This window comes from Lithobates pipiens, unplaced genomic scaffold (genome assembly GCF_037356315.1).
Source record: "Lithobates pipiens isolate NorthernLeopardFrog02 unplaced genomic scaffold, aLitPip1_a1.2 Scaffold_19, whole genome shotgun sequence".
Taxonomy (NCBI): Eukaryota; Metazoa; Chordata; class Amphibia; order Anura; family Ranidae; genus Lithobates; species Lithobates pipiens.
Window position 1 is genome coordinate 506,297,307 of NW_027507764.1, and position 26,548 is coordinate 506,323,854.

General features: G+C 41.2%; 1 protein-coding gene across 3 annotated transcripts in view; it reads left to right on the forward strand.

The window, feature by feature from the left end:
- Window positions 1-26,548, forward strand: part of VPS13B (vacuolar protein sorting 13 homolog B) — a 1,337,220-nt gene that overhangs the window by 875,862 nt on the left and 434,810 nt on the right. For all 3 annotated transcript variants that reach the window (XM_077493096.1, XM_077493095.1, XM_077493097.1), the window contains one exon: window positions 14,471-14,674. In XM_077493096.1, the coding sequence (XP_077349222.1) occupies window positions 14,471-14,674 (204 nt within the window). The remainder of the gene's footprint in view (window positions 1-14,470; window positions 14,675-26,548) is intronic.

Sequence of the window (26,548 nt, forward strand, 5' to 3'; positions counted from 1 at the left end):
TCGCAAAAAAAATGCTTCTACCACTGATCTGAATTATATATTCATGTGATCTGAATTGTACAGTGCCTTGAAAAAGTTCATACCGCTACTCATGACATTTTCCACATTTTGTCATGTTACAACCAAAAATGTAAATGTATTTTATTTTATTGGGATTTTATGTGATAGACTCGCCCAAAGTGGCACACAGTTGTGAAGTGGAAGGAAAATGATTGTTTTTTTCATTTTTTTTTTTTTTTACAAATAAATATGTGAAAAGTGTGACATACATTTGTATTCAGCACCCTTTACTCTGATACCCATAACTAAAATCTAGTGGAACCAATTGCTTTCAGAAGTCACCTAATCGGTAACTAAAGTCCACCTGTGTGTAATTTAATCTCATTATAAACACAGCTGTTCTGTGAAGCCCTCAGAGGTTTGTTGGAGAACCTCAATGAACAAACAGAATCATTAAGGCCAAGGAACACACCAGACAGGTCAGGGATAAAGTCATGGAGAAGTTTAAATCAGGATTAGGTTATAAAATAGTATCCCACGTTTTGAACATCTCATGGAGCACTGTACAATCCATCATCTGAATGTGGAAAGAGTATGACACAAATGCAAGCCTACCAAGACATGGCTGTCCACCTAAACTGACAGGCCGGGCAAGGAGAAAATTAATCAGAGAAGCAGCCAAGAGGCCCATAGTAACTCTGGAGGATCTGCAGAGATCCACTGCTCAAGTGGGGGAACCTGTCCACAGAACAACTGCAAGGGTACATTTATTCATATTTCAAGTAAGAAAATTTACATTATTCAAAACATTCCTGTTACAGAGGATAATATCCATCGAATTAAGAATCAGTAATGCACAGATTCAGAAGGATTAGCTTCCATGCATATATTACTAGCATGCAGTATATTCAGCTGTGTTTAATTCCAACCTCCTTTATCTCCGGGGGAAGTACCCCTGGATACAGAGCATGTAAAGTAAGAAAACCAAACAAAATTCAACATTGTAAATGAATTAATCCAACTTTGAAAGCAGACTAATAAACTCAGTACCTTTGTATGCATAAGCATTTCTTTCGCTGATGAATATATGAACCAATCCTGGTCCCATCTTAGCTGCATTTACACCTCTATCTCCAGACTCTTGATTTAATCCAACCAGCCCATATTTTGTTAAACTTGTTTGGGTAACCTCTGGAAATGTAGATCAATTTATATTTCGGTAGAGCTCCATTAACCAGGTCTACCCAGCAGAGGAGTGACGGAGGCCTTGTATCCTTCCATTTTAGAGCCAATGCCTTTTTAGCATAGAGAGAGAGTATTCTTAAGAGGCTTTTTGGATTCGGACAATTCCTCCTCCCCAAAGTGACCCAGTAGACATCTGGTCAGAGCACATATGTTTTGAAGGGCTAATTTTTTGTGTAAGAATTTCAGAATTGCTGCCCAAAACTTCCTCACCTGAGGGCAATGCCAAAGTAATGGTATGATACCTCAGCCCTGCACCTATGGCATTTTGGTGTTTCCACCTTGCCCATCTTATGAAGACATGCAAGTATATAATGCACTTGGAGGTAATTAAACTGGATAGTTTTGTCTCTGGCCAAAATCACTAAAGGCAACAACAATTCAATGACCTCGGCGAACCTAGGTGAAAAAGAGGTCAGCAGGGTGAAGTAATATCTCAAGATAAGTTTTGAATGGTCTTCCTCTTCTTTACTATTTGCCTAATAGTAAATTATCTAGCTCAGAATGGGCGAACTGGACCTCTTGAAGACCAAATTGGGCTGCCACAGCATGGTGCAATTGCAGATACCAGTAAAAATAGGCGTCAGGGCATTTATATTCAGTTTGAATATCCCTGAAGGTTCTAAAGGTTTGGCTCCTGAACAATTGATAAACATATTTGAGACCATACCAGGCCCAACATACCCCATCAGGGATTTTCTGTATTTCTTTTAGTTGGGGCTTGTACCACAGAGGAGTGTTAGGAGAAGAAGTCAAAGGGCTACACCCCATTCTTTTATTACAAATATGGAAGATCCTTTATGAAAGTTTAAGAATATCTGCCCCCTGGGAGGGGTAAGAGCCATTCCTGTATATTCATCCAGGCAGCCTGAGTCTCCACCAAAGCTACATCCATCTGGGGAAAAAAAACAACAATCGATATGCGTTAACTGTGCTGCTAAGTAATAACATTGTACATTTTGCAGAGCCAGCCCACCAGCCTGGACTGGTAAAAACAATGTGTTTAAGGATACTCTAGGTGGTTTAGTGCCCCAGAGGAATGAGAATAGCAGCATTTTAATTTCCTTGAATAGTTTTTTTGGGACATAGATCGGAGCATGCCATAACATGTATAAAAACCTAGGTAGGTATATCATCTTAATTATGTTGATTCATTCTAGGTGGTTGAGGGGCAGCTTAGGCCAGGTCTGCAAATTGTCCTTCAGCCGTACCATGAGAGGACGCAGATTGTTTTTAGTGTATATGTTCTCTGGTAGCTGGACCTCAACCCTAAGGTATCGGAACCGGGAAACTATTTTTAATGGGACATCAGTAGGCAGACTCGGGGAATACTCGGGAAAGATAGGGAAAATAAACAATTTTTCACAATTAACTTTAAAGCCAGAGTACCTTTCAAAACTTGTGATTCTATTCAAGGCTGTATCCAAAGAACCCTCCGCCTCCGCTAGGTATAGGAGCATATCATCGGCATACAAAGAGGTATTTTCTTCCTTAGTGTTTATCCAGCAGCCCTTCACCTCCCCATCCTCCCTCAACTGTGCCGCCAATAGCTCTATAGCCAGGGCAAACAACAAGGGCGACAGTGGGTACCCCTGCCGAGTGCCCCTAGCCATTTCAAAGGCTTCTGTTACTGTATTAACACTCAACCGTGCCAGAGGTTTAGCATATAATAAGTTTACCTAAGCTATGAATTTGGGACCGAAGCCTAACCGTTCAAGGACTATCCATAAATAGGGCCATTCAATACAGTCAAAGGCCTTATGGGTGTCCAATAACACTATACCTCGGATATCTGGGTCAGGACCTTTAGATTGTAACACGGTAAAGAGTCTCCTCAAATTTATGACTGTAGATGGCATTGGGATGAAACCCATCTGACCTGAATGAATAATGGACACCATCACCTTGTTTAATCATTTGGCTAGAATTTTAGCTAAACTCTTGGCATCCACATGAATGATATGGGCCTATATAATTCATAGTAGTCATGGTCTTTGTGGGGCTTGGGAATCGGTACAATAATTGCCTCCCTCAGAGAATCTGGGAGCACCCCCCTTTCTAGTGAGTCACTATATACCTCCAATAATTTTGATGCCATAAACTCCTTATAGTTACTGTACCACAATTTTGTCAGTGCTAAAATGGAGGTCCATATCCTCTGCTACATCCCCGGGCAGTTCCCAGGGAGAGATTGGTGCCAGAAATTGACAGGCCTCCTCCTCTGTGTAATCCACCCTAGATGTATATAGATCAGAATAAAATAAAACAAAACATTGACTATATCTCCATGTTTGGTGCAAAGAGTACATTGTGTATTATAAATTCAGGGAATAGAGGCTGATGCTTGCTGTGCGTGAGCCGAATATGCCAATAATGTACTGTTCTTATCACCAAACTCTAAGGTACGCTGCGACTGATACAGCAACTTTTTTGGGGTCTTTACCACCAACATTAGGTCCAGTTATCCCGCCACTCCCCAAAGTTAGTAGAAGTAGGATTATTAATATATTCCTCTTCTGCTTCTGTAGCGACCTGCTCAACCTTCCATTCCCTATCAGATCTGAGTTTTTTAATTAACCCTCGAAATGGATCCCTGGAGAGTAAGGCCGCGTACACACGCGCGGACTGTTGGCCCAACTTTGTCCGTCCAACAGTTTGAGCGAACAGTCCGCTCAAACTTAGCATGGACGGACATGGCCACACACGACGGACGAACAGTTTGCTGAAACCGTGCGCGATGACGTGAACGGCACGTACGACGGGACGAAAAATACGACGTCCTATACACTGCAATGCAACCTTCCGACGTGGAAATCCTTTCTGAGCATGCGCGAGACTTAGTTGGCCGAACAAGCCTACACACGAGCGAACAGTCCGCTGAAACCTTGTTTCAGCGGACAGTTTTTCGGAATTTCCGTAAGACCTTGTTCGGCCAACTGTCCGCTGAAACTGTCCGCTGAAGCCCCACACACGAGCGGACTGTCCGCCCAAACACTGTTCAGCGGACAAGGTTGGGCGAACAGTCCGCGCGTGTGTACGCGGCCTGACTTTAAAGGCATCCCATGTAGTCCCTAGGGGAACCTCCCCTTTGTTTTCTGACCAGAAGTTTGCTATATCAGTGGCTGTTGCCCTCTCAAAACACTCTTCCAGTCTCCACAGCATATAACCTTGGGACTGGCTCATGTTCATGGAAAATAACTGGGGGGAGTCGTCCAAAATGGCCCTTGGGAGATATTGTACATCAGTCACCCTTAGCAACACCTCCTTAGTCGCAAAATGCATATCTAGATGGGATAAGGTGTTATAAGTGGAGGAGAAACACAAATACTCTCTTGCATCAGCAATCTTCCAGCGCCACACCTCCATCAGGCCATACTGTTCTGCACACATGGCCAAGGAAGGAGTATATTTAGACACCATCTGGAATCTATCCATACCTGGGGAGAGTACTGCAGTTATATCCCCGGCCATAGTAATTGTGCCTTTTGCCACCTGGAGCCCCTTTACCATCACTGTATCACACAATGCTTATGTGAATGGTGGTGGTACGTATATTGCCACAAATGTATGGGGAGTATTATCTATGGGTGAGGATCACTATAGCAAATCGTCCAAAGGGGTCCTTTACTACCTCCTCCAGAGTACATAGTAAAGATTTTGTTATCAAAATTAATTGCATAATTAGAGTAAGTTGAATGGTATGCATATTTTACATGGCCTGTCAGGGCCATCGTTTTGGAGCCTACCAGATGCATTTCTTGCAGGAAAATTACATGAGGTTTACACTCCTGAATATAATTAAAGACTAATGCCCTTTTAATTCTGGAGTTAAGGCCTCTTACATTCCAGAACAAAAGTTTGAGTGTTTAGCGTCAGTGTCATCAGTAAAGATGGTTATATTGTGGGGCTCGCCATAGCGAGACAATGGCAGAGGGCTCCCTTGGAGCACAGACAGCAGTACATATAACAGCCCACTAGTTGGATAGCATACAATAGCAATCATTGTCAACATTACATAGGTAGCTATAGAGGTAGAGAGTGGATTATCGGTAGTTTGAAAAGAAAAACGAAAAACATGATCCAGAACAGTGGAACACAAACCCGCTTTCCCTCCACCCTGCCTGCAGTCCCCAACATACTACAGGCCTCTTCCCCAAACAATAACATTGTCACCCTAGCAGGGGGGAGTCCTTCATTATCCAGCTGGCTAGAAAGGATAAGGTGATAACTTGGTGAGCTGCTGAGCAAACTGGACCTCTTGATAGAAGGATTATTCATTACTGCCAGACCACAGTGCATTATTTGTAAACACGAGTCTGTATCCATAGGTAAGGCACAGTAGGAGACTTTAAAAGTACCAAACATGGGACCGGTAAGGATTCCTTCGGCACATTGCCTGACTTGTCAGGCACTACTCGGCGATTCCAGCCATCTGTTAGCTTCCTTGGGAGAGTTAATAAATTGCACTTTTCCCTTATGGATCACGCTAAGCTTTGCTGGGTAGAGCATACTGTAAGGCAGACTATGCTCACGCAGCCGTTGCTTCACTCTCTGGAATGCTGCTCTCTGCTTCTGCGTGGCTGCTGAAAAATATGTGATTATTATTGTAGAGTTATTCTAACATATTGTGAGCTTTATGGAGGATAGTTTTTGTCCCTGAAGTATAGGAAACGGGCCAGCATGGGTCTGGGGAACCAAACTGGCGTCTGGGTTCTCAGCGGCACACAATGTGGACTCTCAATAGCAAACAGTGGGAAAAGGAGTCAGCTCCAAAGGTTTGTTTGATTCAGGATATTAGGAATTCTTCCGGCTGTTTCTCCTCTGTGCCCTTTGGGAATCCCAGGAAACGCAAGTTCCGTCGAAGCCTGTCTTCAATATCTCCGAGCTTGGATTCCTGGGGCTTGTGGTCTGCCGCCACCTCCTGGACCGTCACCACGATCTGAGTCAAATAATCTTATAATACGTTGTTCGGCTGTGGTGACCCGGTCCCTAACCTTACGGACATCATCCTTTAGCAGGGCAAAGTCAACTCAAATTCTTTCCAATTGGGTCAACAGGGACGCATGGCAGCTTTTAATGGTCTCTATGATTTGGGACAGTGACGGCTCTCCTACCTGGGTGCCTGAGCCTGATGCCTCCTCATCCGAGTGTGGAATTGGGATAGCCAAGGGGTCTGTTGCAGCCATCCAGTCCACGTCACCCTCTGCCCAGGGCTGGTCTGCAGCAGCAAATGTACGCTGCCTCTCCTTCAGGTGTCAGGCCCCATCTTGACTGGCCTCGTGGGCAAAACAAACAAGCCTTTCCATGGGCAACAGGTTCAAACTTGGGCCGTATTTGACCATTTTCGTGCTCCGCGTGTTTTCCTTGACTCGTCTGTGAGTTTGCCTCAGGGCAAATTTGTGTATGGCAGCTCAGGATAATGTAGGATTTCAGTGTGGTCTGGAGCTCAGAAGAAACGCTGCTCACATACTGGAAGTCAACACCCCCCCCGCAGGTTAACGCAGGTTTCCGTTACGTCAGAGGGGGGCGGGTCACCCATATGTCATTGGGGAACCCCTGGCTTCCCTCTCTAGCATCAGAGGGGGCGGGGTCAGGTGACTGGTGGCCCCACCCTCCTAATATAAGAAACGTCAGGCGCTGGGCTCCCCGCAGTGTCTCCTCAGTGGAGACAGAAGATGGATGCATGGATGGACTGCGCTGGACTGAAAATCACCCGTTGCTGGATCAGATCCGCCATCGCTGGACCCCAGAGAGATGATCATCCGTCGCTGGATTACAAGAGTGGATTACCACCGCTGGAATCTTCTTTTTTTTTTTCTTCTTCTTTTTTTTTTTAAATTGGGTTTGTCTTATTTAACCATTTCTTACACTTTCTTTGTGAAATGGTAGGATTACTTTTGTACCCCCTTCCCATTTCAAACGGGGGGGCGGTATCTGGGGGTCCCCTTGTTAAAGGGGGCCTCCAGATTCTGATAAACCCCCCGCCTGCAGACCCCCACAACCACCGGCCAGGGTTGTGGGGATGAGGCCCTTGTCCCCATCAACATATTTTTTTTTTATCAATGAATGAATTGTCGGCTCCTGTAATACAGAGAACACTCATTTAGTGTTCTCTGTATTACGCCGCAAGTGATTTTAAAAGACTTTTTTTCCTGCAGAAATGACACTTTGTGCAGGAACAGTTCTAAGCACGGGAAACATGCGCCCCTTCACAGGCATACTATAGACACCCCCCAGGTACGAAATTTAAAGGAATATTACACTTTTATTGTTTCACTTTAATCATTATTAAAATCACTGCTCCTGAAAAAACTGCCATTTTTAAAACTTTTTTTGCATTTATCCATGTCCCCTGGGGCAGGACCCGGGTCCCCAAACACTTTTTAGGACAGTAACTTGCATATTAGCCTTTAAAATTAGCACTTTAGATTTTGAACGTTCGAGTCACATAGACTTTAATAGGGTTCTAAAGTTCACACGAAGTTTATGTCTGTTCGCAGGTTCTGGTGCGAACCGAACAGGGGGGTGTTCGGCTCATCCTTACTTGTAAGCAACAAGTGTCAGAAAAGATTTAGTCTTTAAATGGTTAAACTGAGAACTCTACACAGGGAGTTCAGTAAATTGAAGAAGAAACGTTGCATCTCTTTGATCTTTTCTTGGCAGACTGCCCAGAGAGGAGGAAAGTCGCTTCACTGATTAAGTTCAGGCAACTTGCATTGACTTCTATTAGGCTGCATTCACACTGGGGCGGGAGCGGCGTCGGCGGTAAAGTGCCGCTATTTTTAGCGGCGCTTTACCGTCGTTTTAGCGGCGGTCTTTGACCCCCGCTAGCGGCCGAAAAAGGGTTAAACCCGCCCGCAAAGCGCCGCTGCAGCGGCGCTTTGCCGGCGGTATTGCCGCGGTGTCCCATTGATTTCAATGGGTAGCAGCGGTATAGGAGCGGTGAATACACCGCTCCTTCACCGCTCCAAAGATGCGGCTAGCAGGACTTTTTTCACCGTCCTGCCAGCGCATCGCTCCAGTGTGAAAGCCCTCCGGCTTTCACACTGGTGTGAAAGGGGCCGTTTTTTTTCAGGCGCTACACAGGCGCTATTTTTAGCGCTGTAAGGCCTGAATACCGCCCCAGTGTGAAAGCAGCCTTACAGAAGTCTTTTGTAAGTCACGCATCGGGCGTTTTTATCAGCACAATTGGCCGATGCTGATTAATTTAAAAAAGCCAAATATTGGCAGATATATTAGCCAGCCAATATATCGGTCAACCTCTAGTTTTTATTCTATACAGTGTTTCATGCAATTAAAACAATCTTATCTAAATTTGAACTACCAGAACCTCCATCTGATCCTGCCTGGTTATCCATGGTGAAATCAGTTCTACCCCATCTGTAAGCTTACGTATATGGGCTTATTTTCCCCAAGAAGTTTTATAAAATCTGGTTGGCTTGGTTAGAAGCCAGAGACCACACTCTCTAGCATGGTCAAGGTCATACATTTTTCCTCTAGCATACCATGGCTCCTTTATGTGGACCTAGGGAGATTTCCTTTTAACCACTTAACGACCGCCTCACACCGATATAGGTCGGCAAAAGGGCTTGTACAGGCAAACTAACGTACCTGTAGGTGGCCCTTTAAGAGGCGATCTGCGGGCGCGCGCCCTTGCAAGCTCCGTGAGTCGGGTCGTGGGTCCCGCGGACTCGATCGTCGCAGGGATACCCACAATCGCCTAATGGAGAGGAAGAATGGGGAGATGCTAATGTAAACAAGCATCACCCTGTTCTGCCTAGTGACAGTGTCCCTGATCTCTGCTCCCTGTGATTGGTGATGATGTGTCCACCATAATGTTGCAGTCACAATAAAAATTGATGGTCGCCGCCATTACTAGTAATATATATATATATATATATATATATATATATATATATATATATATGTATTTTTTATTTTTTTGGGGTGATATTTTATAGCAAAATGTAAAAATTTTTTTTTTTTTTTTTTTTAAAGTGTCACTCTTTTTTTGTTTATAGCGCAAAAAATAAAAACCGCAGGGGTGATCAAATACCACCAAAAGAAAGCTCTATTTATGGGAAAAAAAGGATGTAAATTTTATTTGGGAGCCACGTCGCACGACCGCACAACTGTCAGTTAAAGCGACACAGTGCCGAATCGCAAAAAGTGCTCTGGTCAGGAAGGGGGTAAATGCTTCCGGGGCTGAAATGGTTAAGGACCGAGCTTCTTTCTGAGATTTGTTGTTTATAAGTTAAAAACAGTTTTCTTTATTGCTAGAAATTTACTTAGAACCCCCAAACATTATACATTTTTTTCTAACACCCTATAGAATAAAATGGCGGTCATTGCAATACAGTATTTGTGCTGCAGTCTTACAAGCACACCTTTTTTTTGGGGGGGGGGGGGGGAATACACTTTTTTGAATTAAAAATAAGACATCAGTAAAGTTAGCCCAATTTTTTATATATATATATATATATATATATATATATATACATATATATATATATATATATATATATATATATATATATATATATATATATAGTGAAGGATAATGTTACGCCAAGTAAATTGATACCCAACATGTCACGCTTCAAAATTGCGCCTGCTCATGGAATGGCGACAAACTTTTACCCTTAAAAATCTCCATAGGCGACGTTTAAAATATTCTGCAGGTTGCATGTTTTGAGTTACAGAGGAGGTCTAGGGCTAAAATTATTGTTCTCGCTCTAACAATCACGGCGATACCTCACATGTGTGATTTGAACACAGTTTTCAGATGTAGTCGCTACTATGGTGTGTGGTGGTCTGGAAGTGGTTAATCTGGAATAGAGAGTACCGACTCCTATATCCCTTGAAACCACCATACCCTGCATTTGTTATTTCCCTTCTTTTTTGTACCCTCCTGAACCCTCCCTGCCCCCTCCCATTTTACTTTATTACCCTTCCTTCCCTTTATATATTGGCCATAGCTTCTGAGTGTTGAGACCCTGCATAACATGACTATGTTTGACACATGCTGTTCTACAGCTGTATTTGATGGATATTGCCTACCGTTCCTTGACAGTTGCTGTGTCTTTTATAACGTATACTGTATACTAGGCTGGGCTCATTGTAATGTGTATGGCTTTATTGATATCCTGCTTGTATATCATTGTGTAAATATGAATAAAACATACATCTGTTAAGAAAAAAAATAGCTTCAGTTCAGCTTTATTTTTATTTATTTTTTCAAAGTATGTGAAAATGACTGTCATAGTTGAAAATAAAAATTATTTTTCTTGTGATTTGGGCAGATTGTCTTACAATATACAAAAAGGATCCAGACATCTTAGCTGTTCTGCGTAGCAATTTGCATGGCCAAACTACAGGGAGAGAGTGCAATCAAGTTGCAAAAAGTTGCAAGTTGAAGTTGCAAAAAATATGCTCACAGCACAATAGATTTCATAACTTTATAAGCAAAAGCTGTACATCAATGAAGATTAAATGTATTGCAGATTTTGTTTTCCCATGCATATACTTTTTTTTTTTTAAAAAGCAGATGGAATTCTCCACAGTAACACTTGAAAATTTATTGAAGTGTAATCAAATTCCAGACTTTGGAATGTAAAATTACATATGTAGAAATCCTGAAGTTCAAACTTACCATTTACTTTGTTGCATGCCCGATATGTCATGGTATCCATATGTTAGTTAGTGTAGCTAGCCATGTGTAGTGGAAAAGGAAGTAAAAATGGAATGCATGTTTTATCCTCTTTAATATGAATTTTTACATAAATAAAATGTAGAATTTGTTCAGCTCTAATTACATGTTTGTAATGAGGTGTGAAAAAGGAATGCTAGTATGTTCTAAAATAGTACTATTTTTTTATTTATTTTTTTCTGTCAAAAGTTAGCAGAAAATAAGACTTGTGTAGCCTTGGAAGTAGCAATATAAAAAAAAAAATCTGCTTGTAAGTACATGTCAAAGGGTAATCAAAACATTTATGAACAAACCAGACTTTGAAGGTTTGAAGAACAATAACCATTTTTTCCCCCTCAAATGTGATATTTAGTTTAGTGCATAAATACACAATGCATGAGTTCCTTGTGTTTTCTTAAAGGCTAAGTTCCCCTTTTGGAGTATGTTACACCCATATTTAGAGAGTGCCATCTTCCACTGTGGCAGATGGCTTGTAGTTCTCAATGAACCACGAATGTGCTCATCAGTACTACGAATGTGCTGTATGGAGGTATCGGCAACAGAGCTGCAGGCAGTGTGTCCAGGAGCCTGATATTGCACCTGTGATCCACTGCAGCCAATGGCTACAAGCACTGATTGTATGCTGATTTTCCTGCATATTTCTTTGACAAAAGCTGGTCATTCTGTCGGACAGATGGCTGTACACACTTGAATTGTGGCCAGTTCCTGCTGATTTTTAGTCCATGTGTACCCAGCATTGGGGGTCAGTATAAGCTTTTTCTCAAATGTTGTAAATTCATAATGTACATCTACAAAGCTCAGTGCTGTCAATACAATGTAAAAAGCTTAAACCGGGGACAAAGAATTAATTGACAGCAGAAGCAGCTCAAACACAATAACTTCCATATTTGAAGATATGTATGCGCTGGTATGCCCTGACATGGTTTCTGAAGCAACTCAGCAGATAGGTTGTTCCAAACCTCTTGGAGAACTAACCACAGATCTTATGTTGATGTAGGCTGCCTCACATCCTTCATCCTCTCTCTTTATGTAATCCCAGACAGACTCAATGATGTTGAGATCAGGGCTCTGTGGGGGCTAAACCATCACTTCCAGGACTCCTTGTTCTTTTTTTACACTAAAGATTGTTCTTAGTGACATTGGCTGTATGTTTGGAGTTGTCCTGCTGCAGAATAAATTTGGGGCCAATCACACACACTCCCTGGTGGTATGTCATAATGGTTAAGTATCTGACTGTATTTCTGAGCATTAAGGACACTATCAATCCTGACCAAATCTCAAGAAATGCAGCCCCAAACTTGCAAGGAAACTCCACCATGCTTTGTTGTTGCATGCAGAAACTCATTATTGTACCACTCTCTGGCCCTTTATGAACAAACTGCCTTTTGCTACAGCCATATATTTCATATTCATCAGTCAGGAGCCCAAGATGTTTGAAACAACCTACATACCCAGTTCCTTCAAAACTGTGTGCAAGTGTATCTTGAAGAACTTATGCTATTTGAAGAGGTAAAGGGTGCTCACACCAAATATTGATTTGGATATATTTTCTGTTCATTTAACTTCCATTTTCATAATTGATAAAAATAAATTAGCACTTCTATTTCTGAAAGAATTCTTAATTTACAGCATGTTTCCCACCCGCCTAAGACATTTGCAAAGTACTGTGTATGTATGTATATATGTATATGTATGTATGTATATATATATATATATAGTGTACAGCTCTTTGATAGGGACATTATTTTTCCTATGTGTTAATTCTGAAACGCAAGCTTATTAGAACTAGGCTTGTGATAGCCTTGTTAGGTACAGAGGCTGCAATTATGACAGAACATATTGGTATAGGGTATTGTTATTTCACAAATCTCCCCCAGACAACAGGGTGGTCTACCATCTCATAAACCAGGGGAAACAAGCTACTGGACATTTTGATATGACTTGTGCAATTGCTGTTTTCTCTGCAATTCTTCTGAAAATTTCTGTGATTTATATGTCTCATTTTGGAGAAACAGAAGGAAACCAGTCTATTTTCAGACTTTGGATCCATGTCAGTCTACTATTCTGTTAAGCAACAGATTTTGAAATCATTTTAATGTTAAGCCTAAAAAGGAATAGAAATAAGGATTGTTAGTTGTCTAGACAGCATTGGTTCGTGGCGTGAGTGCCATAAACATCAGGAAGATAATTATCCAGGAGGTATCAGTGACCATTTAATAAATCACTTTTAGCAGTTTAAAAATCAGGTCCTTCAAATATCTATGGCTAATCATACCCACTTAATGTAACATATCTTCTTTTGGAATGCACTCCTGCACTGTGCTGGAAAAGGAAATGTGTGTAGAATTGTCCCTATTATATCTTTCTTAATTTTACATATAATTATGTGAACACTATATGTTAATAGTTTTAGGTAGGATTCTTTTTTGAGTATAATAGGCAAAGCTTTAATAAAATATTATGCTACTGCGTCTATTTAAATGACTCTGTAGTAATTTTGTAAGAATAAAGGAGATTTTCACCATGTAATATTGCAGGAAAACACACATGACCTGGAATAATATGTCAGTGAACACTTTTGTTTTTTTGCTAATATTTCCAGATGTAAACCTCAACCTTTTATATTTGGATTAGCCAAACCAAATACGTGCGACCTGATGTCACTCAATGATTTGTAATATAAATTAATGTACACAAATTCATAAAACCGCCTTGGTAAAAGAAATAAATTACATCATTCAGACCTGGCAAGAAAAGCCATAAAATCAGGGATTGGAGTTTTAAACTTGTGCTGTAATATTTAAAAGTAGGCTGTTAATTGCACGCTCTGTACTTTAAGTACTTGGTTAAGACTCCAAAGGTAAATGTAAAAAATAATTTATTAGAATCCACAGAGAACGGTGACATTAATGATATTCTTCACATTGTCAGTTAAGCTCTTGCCACAAGAGAATTGGGTTTTGTATCCGTAGAAGAGTCCAAGTTTGCAACTACATCTTCCTCCAAGGACTAAGTAGACATTTTTCTTGTTCTTGAAGACAAAAAAAAAAAAAAAAAAGATACAATTTAGGTCTGAATAAGCAAGTGTTAGGTGAAACATCGCTGCAAAGTCTAACGCAAATGTTACGTGGCGAACATTCCACCTGCATTTTTTATGCCTCCTGCTAGGGGAAGCAATTTAGATTATTGGCAGGGACAGCTTGAATGTTCTGGTGGGGCTTTTATCCCTGAAAACAAATCAGTGAAGACAGCTCTCTTACTTCCAGCCTGGAAACTACCATTTAATTTGGTCCATTTAAAATACCTATAATAACCTTGATTATTTGGACCTATAAATTGACACTGTAACTTTACTGCATAAATTGTACCTTCTTCTCTTTACTACTTTTTTGTAAATAGATTTCCTGCAAAATACAATAAAATATGTGATATACTGCATCTTTCCACCTTGTTCTGTTATTTGTTGGCTCTCTTTGTTTTGAGTTTAGTAACCGTTTTTTAAAATATTATTTTTTTTAGACGTGCTTTGAATTTGGGAATCCTCAGAGATCCGGGATCAGAGGTTGAGGACAGACAGTATCAGATTGATTTGCAGTCAATTAATATTGGCACAGCTCAGTGGGAGCAGCTGAAGCCAGAGAAGGAGAGTAACAATGGAGGATTGCTAACAGAGGCAGATAGAGGCTCTCAGAATCCTGCACTAGAGTGGAACATGGCCAGCAGGTGAGACTTCTATGTCATTAGAAATATTCAACTTCCCTCATGCTGCTCCATTTCTCTGGATCTTTTATTATCTTGATTGCCATTGAATGTTTATTAGCCTTCCAATCTTTAAATGACAAGTTGACCTTTTATAACATGTTACAGCCATATTTATATTCATACTGCTGCAGCTGCTGACACACCTCCCCCAAGTCCCTGCTGTGACAACAGGAGGGGATCGTTTCCCTACGCCTGCTGTCACAATTTTAGAAAGACACGCTCTGCCCAGCTGCATCATGCTTTCACAGGGTTCTGTGAATGTAAAACTACAAGTACCAGCAACTGCTATGGCTGTTGGTTTGTAGTTTTCCAAAAAAGCATCTATGAGGAAGGCTTTTGCCGAAACATGTTAGCTTTTTGATGTCGCACTGCTGTTTGTGCTAAATAAAGAATCAAGAAGAAATCGAGTTGCCGCCATTCTTTTTGCAAGATTCATATTCAAGGCAATTTTGAAACAAGCATTTCAAACAGATATATTATTTTCATTTCTCCTTATATTATTTGCATTGCGCATCCAATAACATGTTGGCTGTTTTTTACTTAAAATTTTTCTGTTCACGTACCTGTTGGATCACAAAAAATGATAGAGATTGTCAATTTTCAAAAGAAGCCCATGTATTGATGATCAAGGCAGCTGAATAGATGGCCACAGGGAGGACAAAAAGTTACATAGAAAGCACATATTTATAATTATATATTGGATGTTATATGTTTTTCGTACTGGTTGTTTTTTGTTTTATTATTATTTTTGTTTCCTCACTCGTCTCTCTCATTTTTTTGTGATCTAACAGGTACGTAACCAAAAACATTTAGAGTTAAACACAGCCAACATGTTATTGGATCTGCAATACAAATAATATAAGGACACATAAAATATATATGATTGAAATGTTTGTTTCAAAATTGCCTTGTATATGAATATTATTGTATACTTTTTGGTTTCTTAAAGTGGTTGTAAACCCTTACAAACCACTTAGACCTACAGGTAAGACTAGATTAAGGCTTACCTGTAAGTCCAAGAAATATCTCTTAAACCTACACAGTTTAGGAGATATTTACAAAAAGACAGACACCGCTGTCTACGGCGCATGCGCGAGAGTGACGTCATCGCTGCTCCGGCGCTGTGAGTGGCCGGAGCAGCAATACCCGGAAGTAGATGGACGCTCCGTACTACAGTGGACAGCGGTGTAATCGCTGGCTCCTGTGTCGGGTAAGTGACACATAATGGGCTACTATCCGATGCATAGTAGCCCATTATGCTTTACCTTTGCAGGGAGACAAAGAAGAGGTAAACCCAGGGTTAGGGTTTACTTGCTCTTTAATGTATGTATACTTTTTTTGTAGCTAGTCTCATACAGTTCAATTTGATGCATAAACTCCTGAAGAAGCCGAAAACTGGCAAAACATGTTGAGATTGATGCATCTGTTGTAACATAGAATATGTAAACTGTGTGGTTGATCAGAACAAGTGAGATGCTTGGTTTTAATTAATATTTTTAATTTGAAATTAAATATAAAATGGTTACATTTTTAACAATTCCTGTGAATTAATCAGCACCTTTTAAAATATCTATAATATCTAAAATATCTATTCTTTTGTGCTATATACTCATTGTATATTCTCAGTTAGCGGTATAAGTGCACCTATGGGAATGTCATCTTATTTTATTTTAGATTTTTTATGATATGTTATTGTTTTTATATTATGAATCCTAAAGCCATATGGAGATTTACCTGCCCATAATCTTTGCGGATAGGTCTGTCTATTATTGTGTAGACCTACTGATGATTTGCAACCAAAAATACTCACTTTTGGGACAGTCCCACCTTATATGTGTACATTTGTACAACCTTTTCATCTGTCTGTTGGGCGTCTGAGCAGGCCACCTCACAGGGCGGCCAGGTATTATGGCAGCCAGAAACGCAGAGGCTCCAACTGACATATAAAATACGTTTGGCATGCTGTATATTAACAACACATCATCCTTCAGCTAGACAGGGAACTTCCCACAATTCCAAATTCCTTCATCTCAGCTGATCAGAGCTTTCCAAACACAGTTGTATTATTCTGCACCATTGTAATACTGGAAAGTAATCTTCTTTGTTTGAAATGGCATAGATGTGCCTATTAACACCCATGTGTAATATGCTTCTGATTATTTGTTTTACCGCTAAACACGTTCCAATCAATGGAGTAAGATTATCTGGAGGAACATTAGCGTTAGGCAAAAGTTTACATTTCCAATTTTGACTCATGCTTTTTGTATATACATAGCCCTGGTATGTTTATTACAATTGCCCAGAGGACATGATCAAATAATGTCTAACATTCCAGAATACATTATCTCCACTATGAAGTGAAATTGTGTGTTCCATAACCGTGCCGAATCTATAAGTTACACTTTTATAATAACAAACCACAGGTGGGCTGCTTTAATATGTACGCAGATTTAAACAAAGGGCTTTAAAAAGCCTGCAAGTTAAGTTTTGTACTTATCTTTCTCAACCACCCCCCCTCCCTAGATAAATTTGAGAGGAACATAATACTGCTGTTTGAATGGCACTTACAAGGAAAAATTGCTGGATCAGTGACAGTTTAAATATACCAAACAGGCTTCTGCTTTCAAGTGTTATCTGAAAGGAAGACAGGGGCGGCACAGAACAAAGCAACACAGGAGTGTGTTTGGCAGAAAGACTTGATCATGTGTTGATCTGTGTTTACATGGCCATGGAATCCTTAGGAGAAAAAAAGTCAAACAAATTGATATTAGTTAGGCCTTCTCCTTCACCCTTGTTCAAATGTTATCATATTGAACTTTGTACTCTTATTTAGACTGCAGCTCTGTCTCTCTCAGATACATTGACCATATGTAAAGTCATTGTTCTGAATTATGTATACATTGGTTTGATGTCTGCCATTGCTGTAATTTTAGGAAAGTTCACTTGGTTTTCACTTTCACTAAAAAGGTGGTAAATTCCTTAATTTCAGGAGTGAGATGTCTGCCGACTCTCTAAGTAAGCCCTTCTCCTGCTGCCTAGAATTCGTAATATTTTTAGTGTTTTTTTTACACTTAAAACAAAAGAGAATTGGTCCAGACAAACAAGAAATTTTGGATGGCTGCACTCCCAATGAAAGATCCAAAATGCCTTTATTGAAAATCCATGAGAGCAACACAATATACAGACATACAGATTGGAGGGAAGAGGTTAAAGCGTTCACACTGAAAATGTGCTTCATCAAAATCATGGATAAATGTTCTTTATCAGAATAAAGGCATTTTGGATCTTTTGTTGGGAGTGCAGCCCCCCGAAGTTTCTTGTTTGTTTGGATTACTACAGCTGTGACTGGGCGTGCACCCCACTCCAGAGATCATACAGCTATGCCGGCTCACCTTTGAGAAAGCAGGACTGTGTCTACAAAAACAGAATTGGTATTGAAATGAATGGGCATCGGCGCTGAACCACTGGCAAAGTGGCACTGCAGCTGCGCTTTGCAGGTCATTAACCCTTTTTTGGCCACTAGCAGATGAAAACCCCTGCCAAAACGACAGCAAAGCGCCCCTAAAAATACCTTTACCGCCAAAGCCCCAGTGTGAAAGGGGCCTTAATGATCACAAAGATGTACTACTAGCTGTCAATGGAAACATTTCTTGAAGGGTTCCTCAAGACCTGAATGATTTTTTTAAGGCTTCCTCCAGTCAGTGGGATTGAGGCCAGGAGACTGGCTAGGCACTCCAAGACCTGTTGTTTTTGGTCATTGTCATGCTAGAATACCCATCCACGACCCATTTTCAATGAGGGGAGGAGGTTCTCATCCAAGATTTGACGGTACATGGCCCCGTCCATCGTCCCTTTGATGTGGTGAAGTTGTCCTGTTGCTTTAGCAGAAAAACAACCCCCAAAGCATAATGTTTCCACTTCCATGTTTGAAAGTAGGGAGGGTGTTCTTGGGATCATAGGCAGCATTCCTCTTCCTCCAAACACAGCGAGTTGAGTTGATGCCAAAGAGCTTGATTTTGGTCTCATCTGACCACACTACTTTCACCCAGTTCTCCTCTGAATCAATTACAATGTTCATTAGCAAACTCCAGACAGGCCTGTACATGCACTTTCTTGTGCAGGGGGACCTTGCAGGCTATGCGGGATTTCAGTCCTTCACGGCGTAGTATGTTACCAATTGTTTTCTTGGTGGCTATGGTCCCAGCTGCCTTGAGATCATTGACCAGATTCTCCCCTGTAGTTCTGGGCTGATTCCTCACAGTTCTCATGATCATTAAAACTCCACAAGGTGAGATCTTGCATGGAGCCCCAGATCGAAGGAAATTGACTGTTTTGTGTTTCTTCCATTTGGGAATAATTGCACCTGTTGTTTTCATCCTCTCACCAAACTGCTTGTCGATGGTCTTGTAGCCCATTCCAGCCTTGTGTAAGTCTACATACTTCTCCCTGACATCCTTGAACAGCTCTTTGGTCTTGGCCATGGTGGAGAGTTTGGAATCTGATTGATTGCTTCTGTTGAGAGGTGTCTTTCATACAGGTAACAAGCTGAGATTAGGAGCACTGACTTTAAGGGGCTCTTTATCTGTATAGAAGACACCTGGGAACCAGAAATCTTGCTAATTGATAGGGGATCAAATATTTATTATTATTATTATTATTTCACTCATTAAAATGTAAATCAATTTATAACGTTTTTGAAATGTGTTTTTTCTGTTTTTTTGTTGTTATTCTGTCCCTAGCTGTTAAAATAAACCTACCTTTAAAATTATTGACTGATCATTTCTTGGGCAAATGTACAAAATCAGTAGGGGATCAAATGCCCTTTCCCCTCACTGTATCCTTTCCATGACACGTGTCGTGGGTTGGGCCGCACATGTGCAGTAGTATCTCTAATCATTTGTTTTGGAAATGATGTCCATGTTTAGTCCCATTAAGACGTTATATTTTGAAGCTGACCCTGCTCATCATCTTATGGCTCCACTTTGAGGATTATTGCATAGGTAGATATTTAGGAAGTGATGTAGGGTGAATGCAGGTTTGTGGGTGTTTGAATGAGAGACTACTTGCTTTCCTAAATAAGGAACTTTTTTAAATCAGGTTAGGTATACTTTTACGCTACATACTTTTTGAAATGTCCAGTTTGAAAGCTCTTGAAAGTTCTTTTCCTAATAGGAAAAGAAAGGGTAGCACTGAGTTTCCTCCATTAACATACGATGAAGAAGGCCAGTTTCTAGATCGTTATCCCTTTGTTGGAACAAACCGTGTTCAAATCTAGTTTACAACTGATTATGATTTGCTAGCATATTACATCTAAGTTAAAGTAGAGGTTCTACCAATTTGGCTGCAAAAATCTGTGTGTATGTAAAAGGTCTTCTGACCTCCTGCTAAAATGCTTAATGCTTGGTTGTGTGCTTTCAATACTTTACGAAACACCAACCCTGAACATGTTTAATCTCCTCAGTGCCAGCATGTTTCACCATTTTTTTTATTTTTCAGTGCTGTGATACTGTGAAAATTACTCTCTACCCAAATTAAAATAATATCCTTGTCTGAGTAAGATTGAGTAGATTTTTCTTTTGTTGGTATTTAAAAATCAATTTCTCTTACTTTCTGTTTTAAAATATGGCAAATAAAAATTACCAGGACAGTATGAAAGACCCTACAATTGCCCCCTTTTGGAAAGTAGACAGTGAAAGGGACCTGTTTTTTTTTTTTTGCCACAATTTTTTGGACATTAAGAAACATGCTGGAATTGAGGGGGATAAACATGGAGCTTGCTAATATTGCAGTAGATACATTAAATGTTCAGATCATACACAGAGGATGCCAGAAACCATGAATCAGACTGAGACAGAAGTACAGTTAAATCACATTTGTTTAATAATAATAATAAAAAAAAGATAAACAGGGTAAACATAGTTAAAAATATAGCCAGAGTTCAGGAACGGGAATCGATAGTCAGACAAGCCAAAACGTCAGGGAGCCAGAGAACAGAGTACTAGTAGAGCAAGCAGGGTCTGGAGCCAGAAGGAATGTCACCCAAGCAAATCTTTAACAGGAATACAGTCTCTAGAAATGTGACCAAGGCGAAGGCAGAGTTCATCTGGACTGGACTGCTTAAGTAGGCACGACTGACAAGCAGGATATCATCAACAGGTGGATCACTGTGAAGACATAGGAGCTGCCAATTAGTGCGGCCAGCCCAGGGAAGGAAGGGCTAAGCCCACCCCTGACAGGAATCAGGAAATGAGAGGGTTAATGTACAAATGTGTAGGATAAGGGAAGTTGGGGGTTAATATTCAGGTCAGGTCATAGACGGGAGGGGGCAGCCTTTGTTTACACAATTGGACGCTGTGATTGGTCACAGCGATCACATGATACATAGCCACTCTCATTGATGCTGTACTTTTTACCTGTGATCTGCTGTGTTCAATCACCGTGCTATCACAGGACTGTGTGCATAGTTCTTGGAGGAGTACCAATACATTCTCTCAGACCCACAGGGGACCAGCTCATCCGTACATGCACAGTGGCTTGTCCGCAAGTTAATAAAGTAAGCAAAGGCAAAGTGAAATCATAACTCCTAATTTGGATTCAGCACTGCAGTAGATCAAAAGGTATTAAAGTTTGAATCAGCATGACAGCCTACTGATATACTTTATATACAGTGGCGGTGTGTCCATTAGGGGTGCACGGGCACCACCTCCTCTCTCCAGCCACCCCCCTCTATGTATAATGGATAGATTCATGCATAGCATGAATCTATCCATGGCCACCGCTGCCACCCCCTATTCAGGCGTCCGGCCCCTTTTCGGATGCAGTGTCTGAGTGTTTTTTTTTTAAAGCACCTGAATAGAGCCATGGGCTCTAATAGGCTTCAAAAAAGGTGGACTCGTGGTGCAGAGCATTGCACTTGGAGTCAACCCAGATGTGATTCATTTGCTTTTATAACACTGAACCGCCTCTCAGCCAATCAGGAGGCACGGGTTTAATACCAGTTACCTGATTGGCTGAAGGCACAAGTGATTCCATTGGACGCCTAGAAGAAGCCAATAAGATATGCACAGAGAACACCGGCGCTTCCGCCTGACCCGCGCTACCCGTCCCACAGCTTGCCGTCATCAACCGCTGCCTGACCGCCATCACTATGGGGTAAGTGCCGGGCAGATGGCAAGTGGGTGGATGTCACAGTAGCTGCATATGATGGGGCACAGGTGGCTGCATATGATGGGCACAGTTGGCTGCATAGGATGGGCACAGTTGGCTGCATTTGCTGGGCACAGTTGGCTGCATTTGCTGAGTACAGTGGCTGCATATGAAGGGCACAGTGACTGCATATGATGGCACAGTGAGGCTGCATTTGATGTTTTTGTTTCAGTATTTTTCAGTTTGTTTGTGACCCCCAAAACTTTTGAACACCAGGCGCCACTGTGTACATATATACTTTAAGTATGAGCTTGCACCTATGTCGGTGTCATTTTCTAAAATTTACATGTACCTTTTTAGCTGTGCTGAATTCAGTAAACATACCTGCACACCCAGTGAATCTCTTGCCTTCTTCTATTCATTTAATCTGTGGCTGCACGTCAGGAAGAGGGTTAAGGATGGGGAGGATTGGAATAAAGTATTTTGTTATTTAAGCCAAAAGGTTTTCTTTAGTGTTTTCCCATGTGCCACCCCATTACATTTCCATTGTGTTTACCCTAACACAAGGCATTGTTCAATACACCTTCTTAAACAGATATAATACACCTAGCTAGCCCCCTTGTCTTTTTATTTTTAACATTTGTTTCCCCTTTTTTCTGCAACGTATAAATATAAACGTAAAAAAGAATTAGCAACAAAAAACTAAATTATCCATTGTTCGATAGTTCCATATGTGAATGATGTCAGATTCAGCCTTCATCAGGCCATAATTCAGTTTTCTTTCTCTTCATGTTCTAAAGTGAGCAGACAGCGATCTCTCTCTCTGACATGAGGAAGAGCAGTCACCGACAAACTTCTTCGTCCTGCCAACTTCAGTTGTTTCAAAGCAATGGCTGCTGGCCTGAATTACATAGAGAGCATCTGAAAATACATCTAACAGATGGGGTCCGTCAGCACAGAACAGTAACGCACTCTTGTAATTGGCCATGTCATACTTTAGATCCCTATAAAGGAACAAGGAACAACAGCTCCCTGTTCACTCTCCTCCACACCCTCTTTTCGGCCTTTCTCCAAAGTAGCCTCGGCAGCAGCTGTGACTGTGGTATTTTGCTGTTTTGGGTAGAAGCTGCTGAATTGCTTCCAGTCTGGATTTTTTAATACATTTCTCCATCTGAAATGAGAGAAATGCAGATTTAATATGCCTTGAGTTATGTTCCTTTCTCAATGGCTTGTGGGTGATATAGGCACTTTTCTGCCATGCTGCCAACTCCATTCCCTCTCATTGAACACACATGTCATGTAAGAACTATTTAACCTTGTAGGAACTTGTAAGGAGCATACAATAGAATCATGCAAAAGCATAGTTTTTTCCCACTAAGATCTTATAATGCATTTATCAGTTAACTTTTAGAACGTCATTAATGAAAGGATAATCCTACTTTTAAAATACATTAGCTTTCATGGTTTATCCAGGGGTATCAAGTTGTTTTACAAATATAACCACTTACCTGTGCCTTTTTTTCCTATCCTCTGAGACCTATCATTTTAGGCTAGACCAGTGTGAACATTGTTTTGTTCACATTCCGCTATATGCAGACCAGGGCTGAGCTCTAGGAAGGCATCAGCATTGCATCCCCATGTGCTAATTGTAGTTTTGTAAAAAAAAATATCAAAAATATGTATTCTAATGTACCTCATACCTTTTTTATACATTGTCTGCATTGCCGTAATGATGATTTGTATACCGCATTACTCCCCGAGCCCCCATTCACACTAGTGTAGCACAACATTTGCCTTTGATACAGTTGACCACCCCCTCCTCAAAAAAAAAAACTCAATTTGCTTGGTCTCCATGGCTGCACTCTCCGTTGGTTTGAATCTTGCCTATCTCATCGCACCTTCAGTGTCACTTACAACTCCACATCCTCTTCTCCAACTCCCCTTTCCGTTGGGGACCCCCAAGGTTCTGTCCTTGGACCTCTACTATTCTCGATCTACACGTCCTCCCTGGGTCAGCTGATAGCCTCCCATGGCTTTCACTACCATTTATATGCTGATGACACCCAAATCTATCTCTCTGCCCCTCAGCTCATCCCATTAATCTCCTCACACATCACTGATCTACTAACAGACGTATCAGCCTGGATGTCAAACCACTTCCTCAAATTGAATCTATCTAAAACTGAGCTCTTAATATTTCCTCCCCCACGTGCCCCTTCGCCTGACTTCTCTGTCAAGATCAATGGCACATCTATCAGTCTGTCCCCACATGCCAGGGTGCTAGGGGTAACCTTAGACTCTGAACTGTCCTTTCAGGCCTATATACAAGCCCTGTCCAAATCATGCCGCCTTAGCCTCCGCAACATTTCCAGAATACGCCCCTTTTTAACTAATGACACCACCAAGCTTCTAATTCACTCCCTGGTCATCTCTCGCCTCAACTACTGCAACTCCCTCCTTATTGGATTAACTTTACATAGACTATCCCCCCTTCAGTCCATAATGAATGCCGCTGCCAGACTCATTCACATTACCAACCATTCAGTGTCCTCCACCCCTCTCTGCCAATCCCTCCACTGGCTTCCACTCACCCAACGATTAAAATTCAAAGTACTAGCAATAATTTACAAAGCCATCCATAACTCTGCCCCAGCTACATCACTAACCTAGTCCCGCCTAGCATCACCACTCTTCCGCCCTCACAGCGCTCGTAATGTCGCAAGTGTGGTGCAGAGCAAAGAGATGACATCATCTCTCTCCTCCCACCTAGCATCACCTCTCTGCTCACCAGCCAATCTGCATCTTTGAGCCATTGGGTTCTCTCTCTCACCCGCCCGCCTTATATAGTCATTCCACCTGCCATGGCCTGGCTGCAGAGATGCTACGGCCCGGTAGTGGGCCATGGCCCGGAGGTTGACGACCCCTGCTCCAGTCCCTTTATTAGCTTTGTTGCCCTTCTCTGTACTTTCGCCATTTTGAGCACATCCTTGCTGAGGACTGGTGCCCAGAATTGGACAGCATACTCCAGGTGCGGCCAGACCAAAGTCTTGTAGAGTGGGAGAATTATCATTTCATCTCTGGAGTTGATTCTCTTTTTAATGCATGTCAATATTCTATTGGCTTTGCTAGCAGCAGCTTGGCATTGCATACCATTGATGAGCTGGTCATCTACTAGGAGCCCCAGGTCCTTTTTCATCCTAGATTCCACCAGAGCTTATCCCCCTAGTGAGTAGATTGCATTCATGTTTTTCCACCTAAATGCATTATATTACATTTTTCTACATTAATCCTCATTTGCCATGTAGTTGCCCACCCAATTCATTTGTTCAGATCTTCTTGCAAGGTTTCCACATTCTGCGGAGAAGCTATTGCCCTGCTTAGTTTATTATTGTCGGCAAATACTGAGATTGAGCTGTTTATCCCATCCTCCAGGTCATTTGTGAATAAATTAATAGGGTTGGTCCCAGGACAGAACCTGAGGGACTCCACTTTCCACATTGGACCATTCCGAGTCCTTAAGGACCCTCGGTTGCAAGCCATCTGGTCCTGGTGACTTATGTTAAGTTTTTTAAGTCTGTTTCTTATTTTATCCTCTGTTAATCATGGGGATGCTTCCTGTGATGTGTCATGAGGATAAACATTGCAATTTTGGTTACTGAAGCCCCCCATTTCCCTTGTGAAAACCTTTGCTATCTCACAATCCTCTGTAACCAGAATCCATTCATCATTCTTTATGGGGCCAATATGATCTGTCCTCCCTCTTTTACTATTTATGTACTTAAATAATTTATTTTGTGTTCTATCTTAGCCGCCCTGATTACACCCTTACATTTCTTATTGCATTCTTTGTACAGTTGGAATGCTGATGATGACCCCTCAGCCTTGTATTTTTTTAACGCCTAATCCCTTTCCTTTTAATATAATTTTTACTTTGGCGTTAAGCCACCCAGGGCTTTTATTAGCTCTTTTAAATATATTACCCTTTAGGATGTACTGGATGATACCCTTATTTATATACTCCTATATATACTCTGTGTGCTTTGTTTCTAGGATTTTATCCCATTTAGTATATTTTTAGTATAATTTTTTATGACGGCAGAAAACCAAATTTTTTCATCTGTAAAAAAAAAAAAAAAACGAAACGGATATTATTCATCCGCTTACATCCGATCTGCTGACATCCTTTTTTAAATTATTTTTTTCCCTCATTAAACACTGTATATAACTGGTTGCTTAACAACCAATGAGTCATCAGCTGTCAGTGGGTTCCCCGCTGAAAGCTGAATGTTAAAGAATTAAAAATTGGTGGCAAAAAAAGGGCATGCTGTCCCTGTCCCCCCCCAGGTCCATACCAGGCCCCCCACACTCCAATTTTTTTTTTTTTTTTAAATGACGTGGGGTCCCCCTAAAATCCATACCCGACCCTTATTCGATCCAAACAACCGTAGGCCGATTACAAGCCTCAACACCATTTCTAAGATCATAGAGAAAGCTGTAGTACATCAGCTACAACTTCACCTGGATACTCACAAACTCCTGGACCCGCTGCAATCAAGCTTCCGCCCGGGTCATGGAACAGAAACAGCTCTCCTCAAGGAAGTGCAGCGTTTGATACAGTAGATCACAATACTCTACTCGTCCGCCTCACAGAAGTAGCTGGAGTCCAAGACATAGATCTCCAATGGTTCG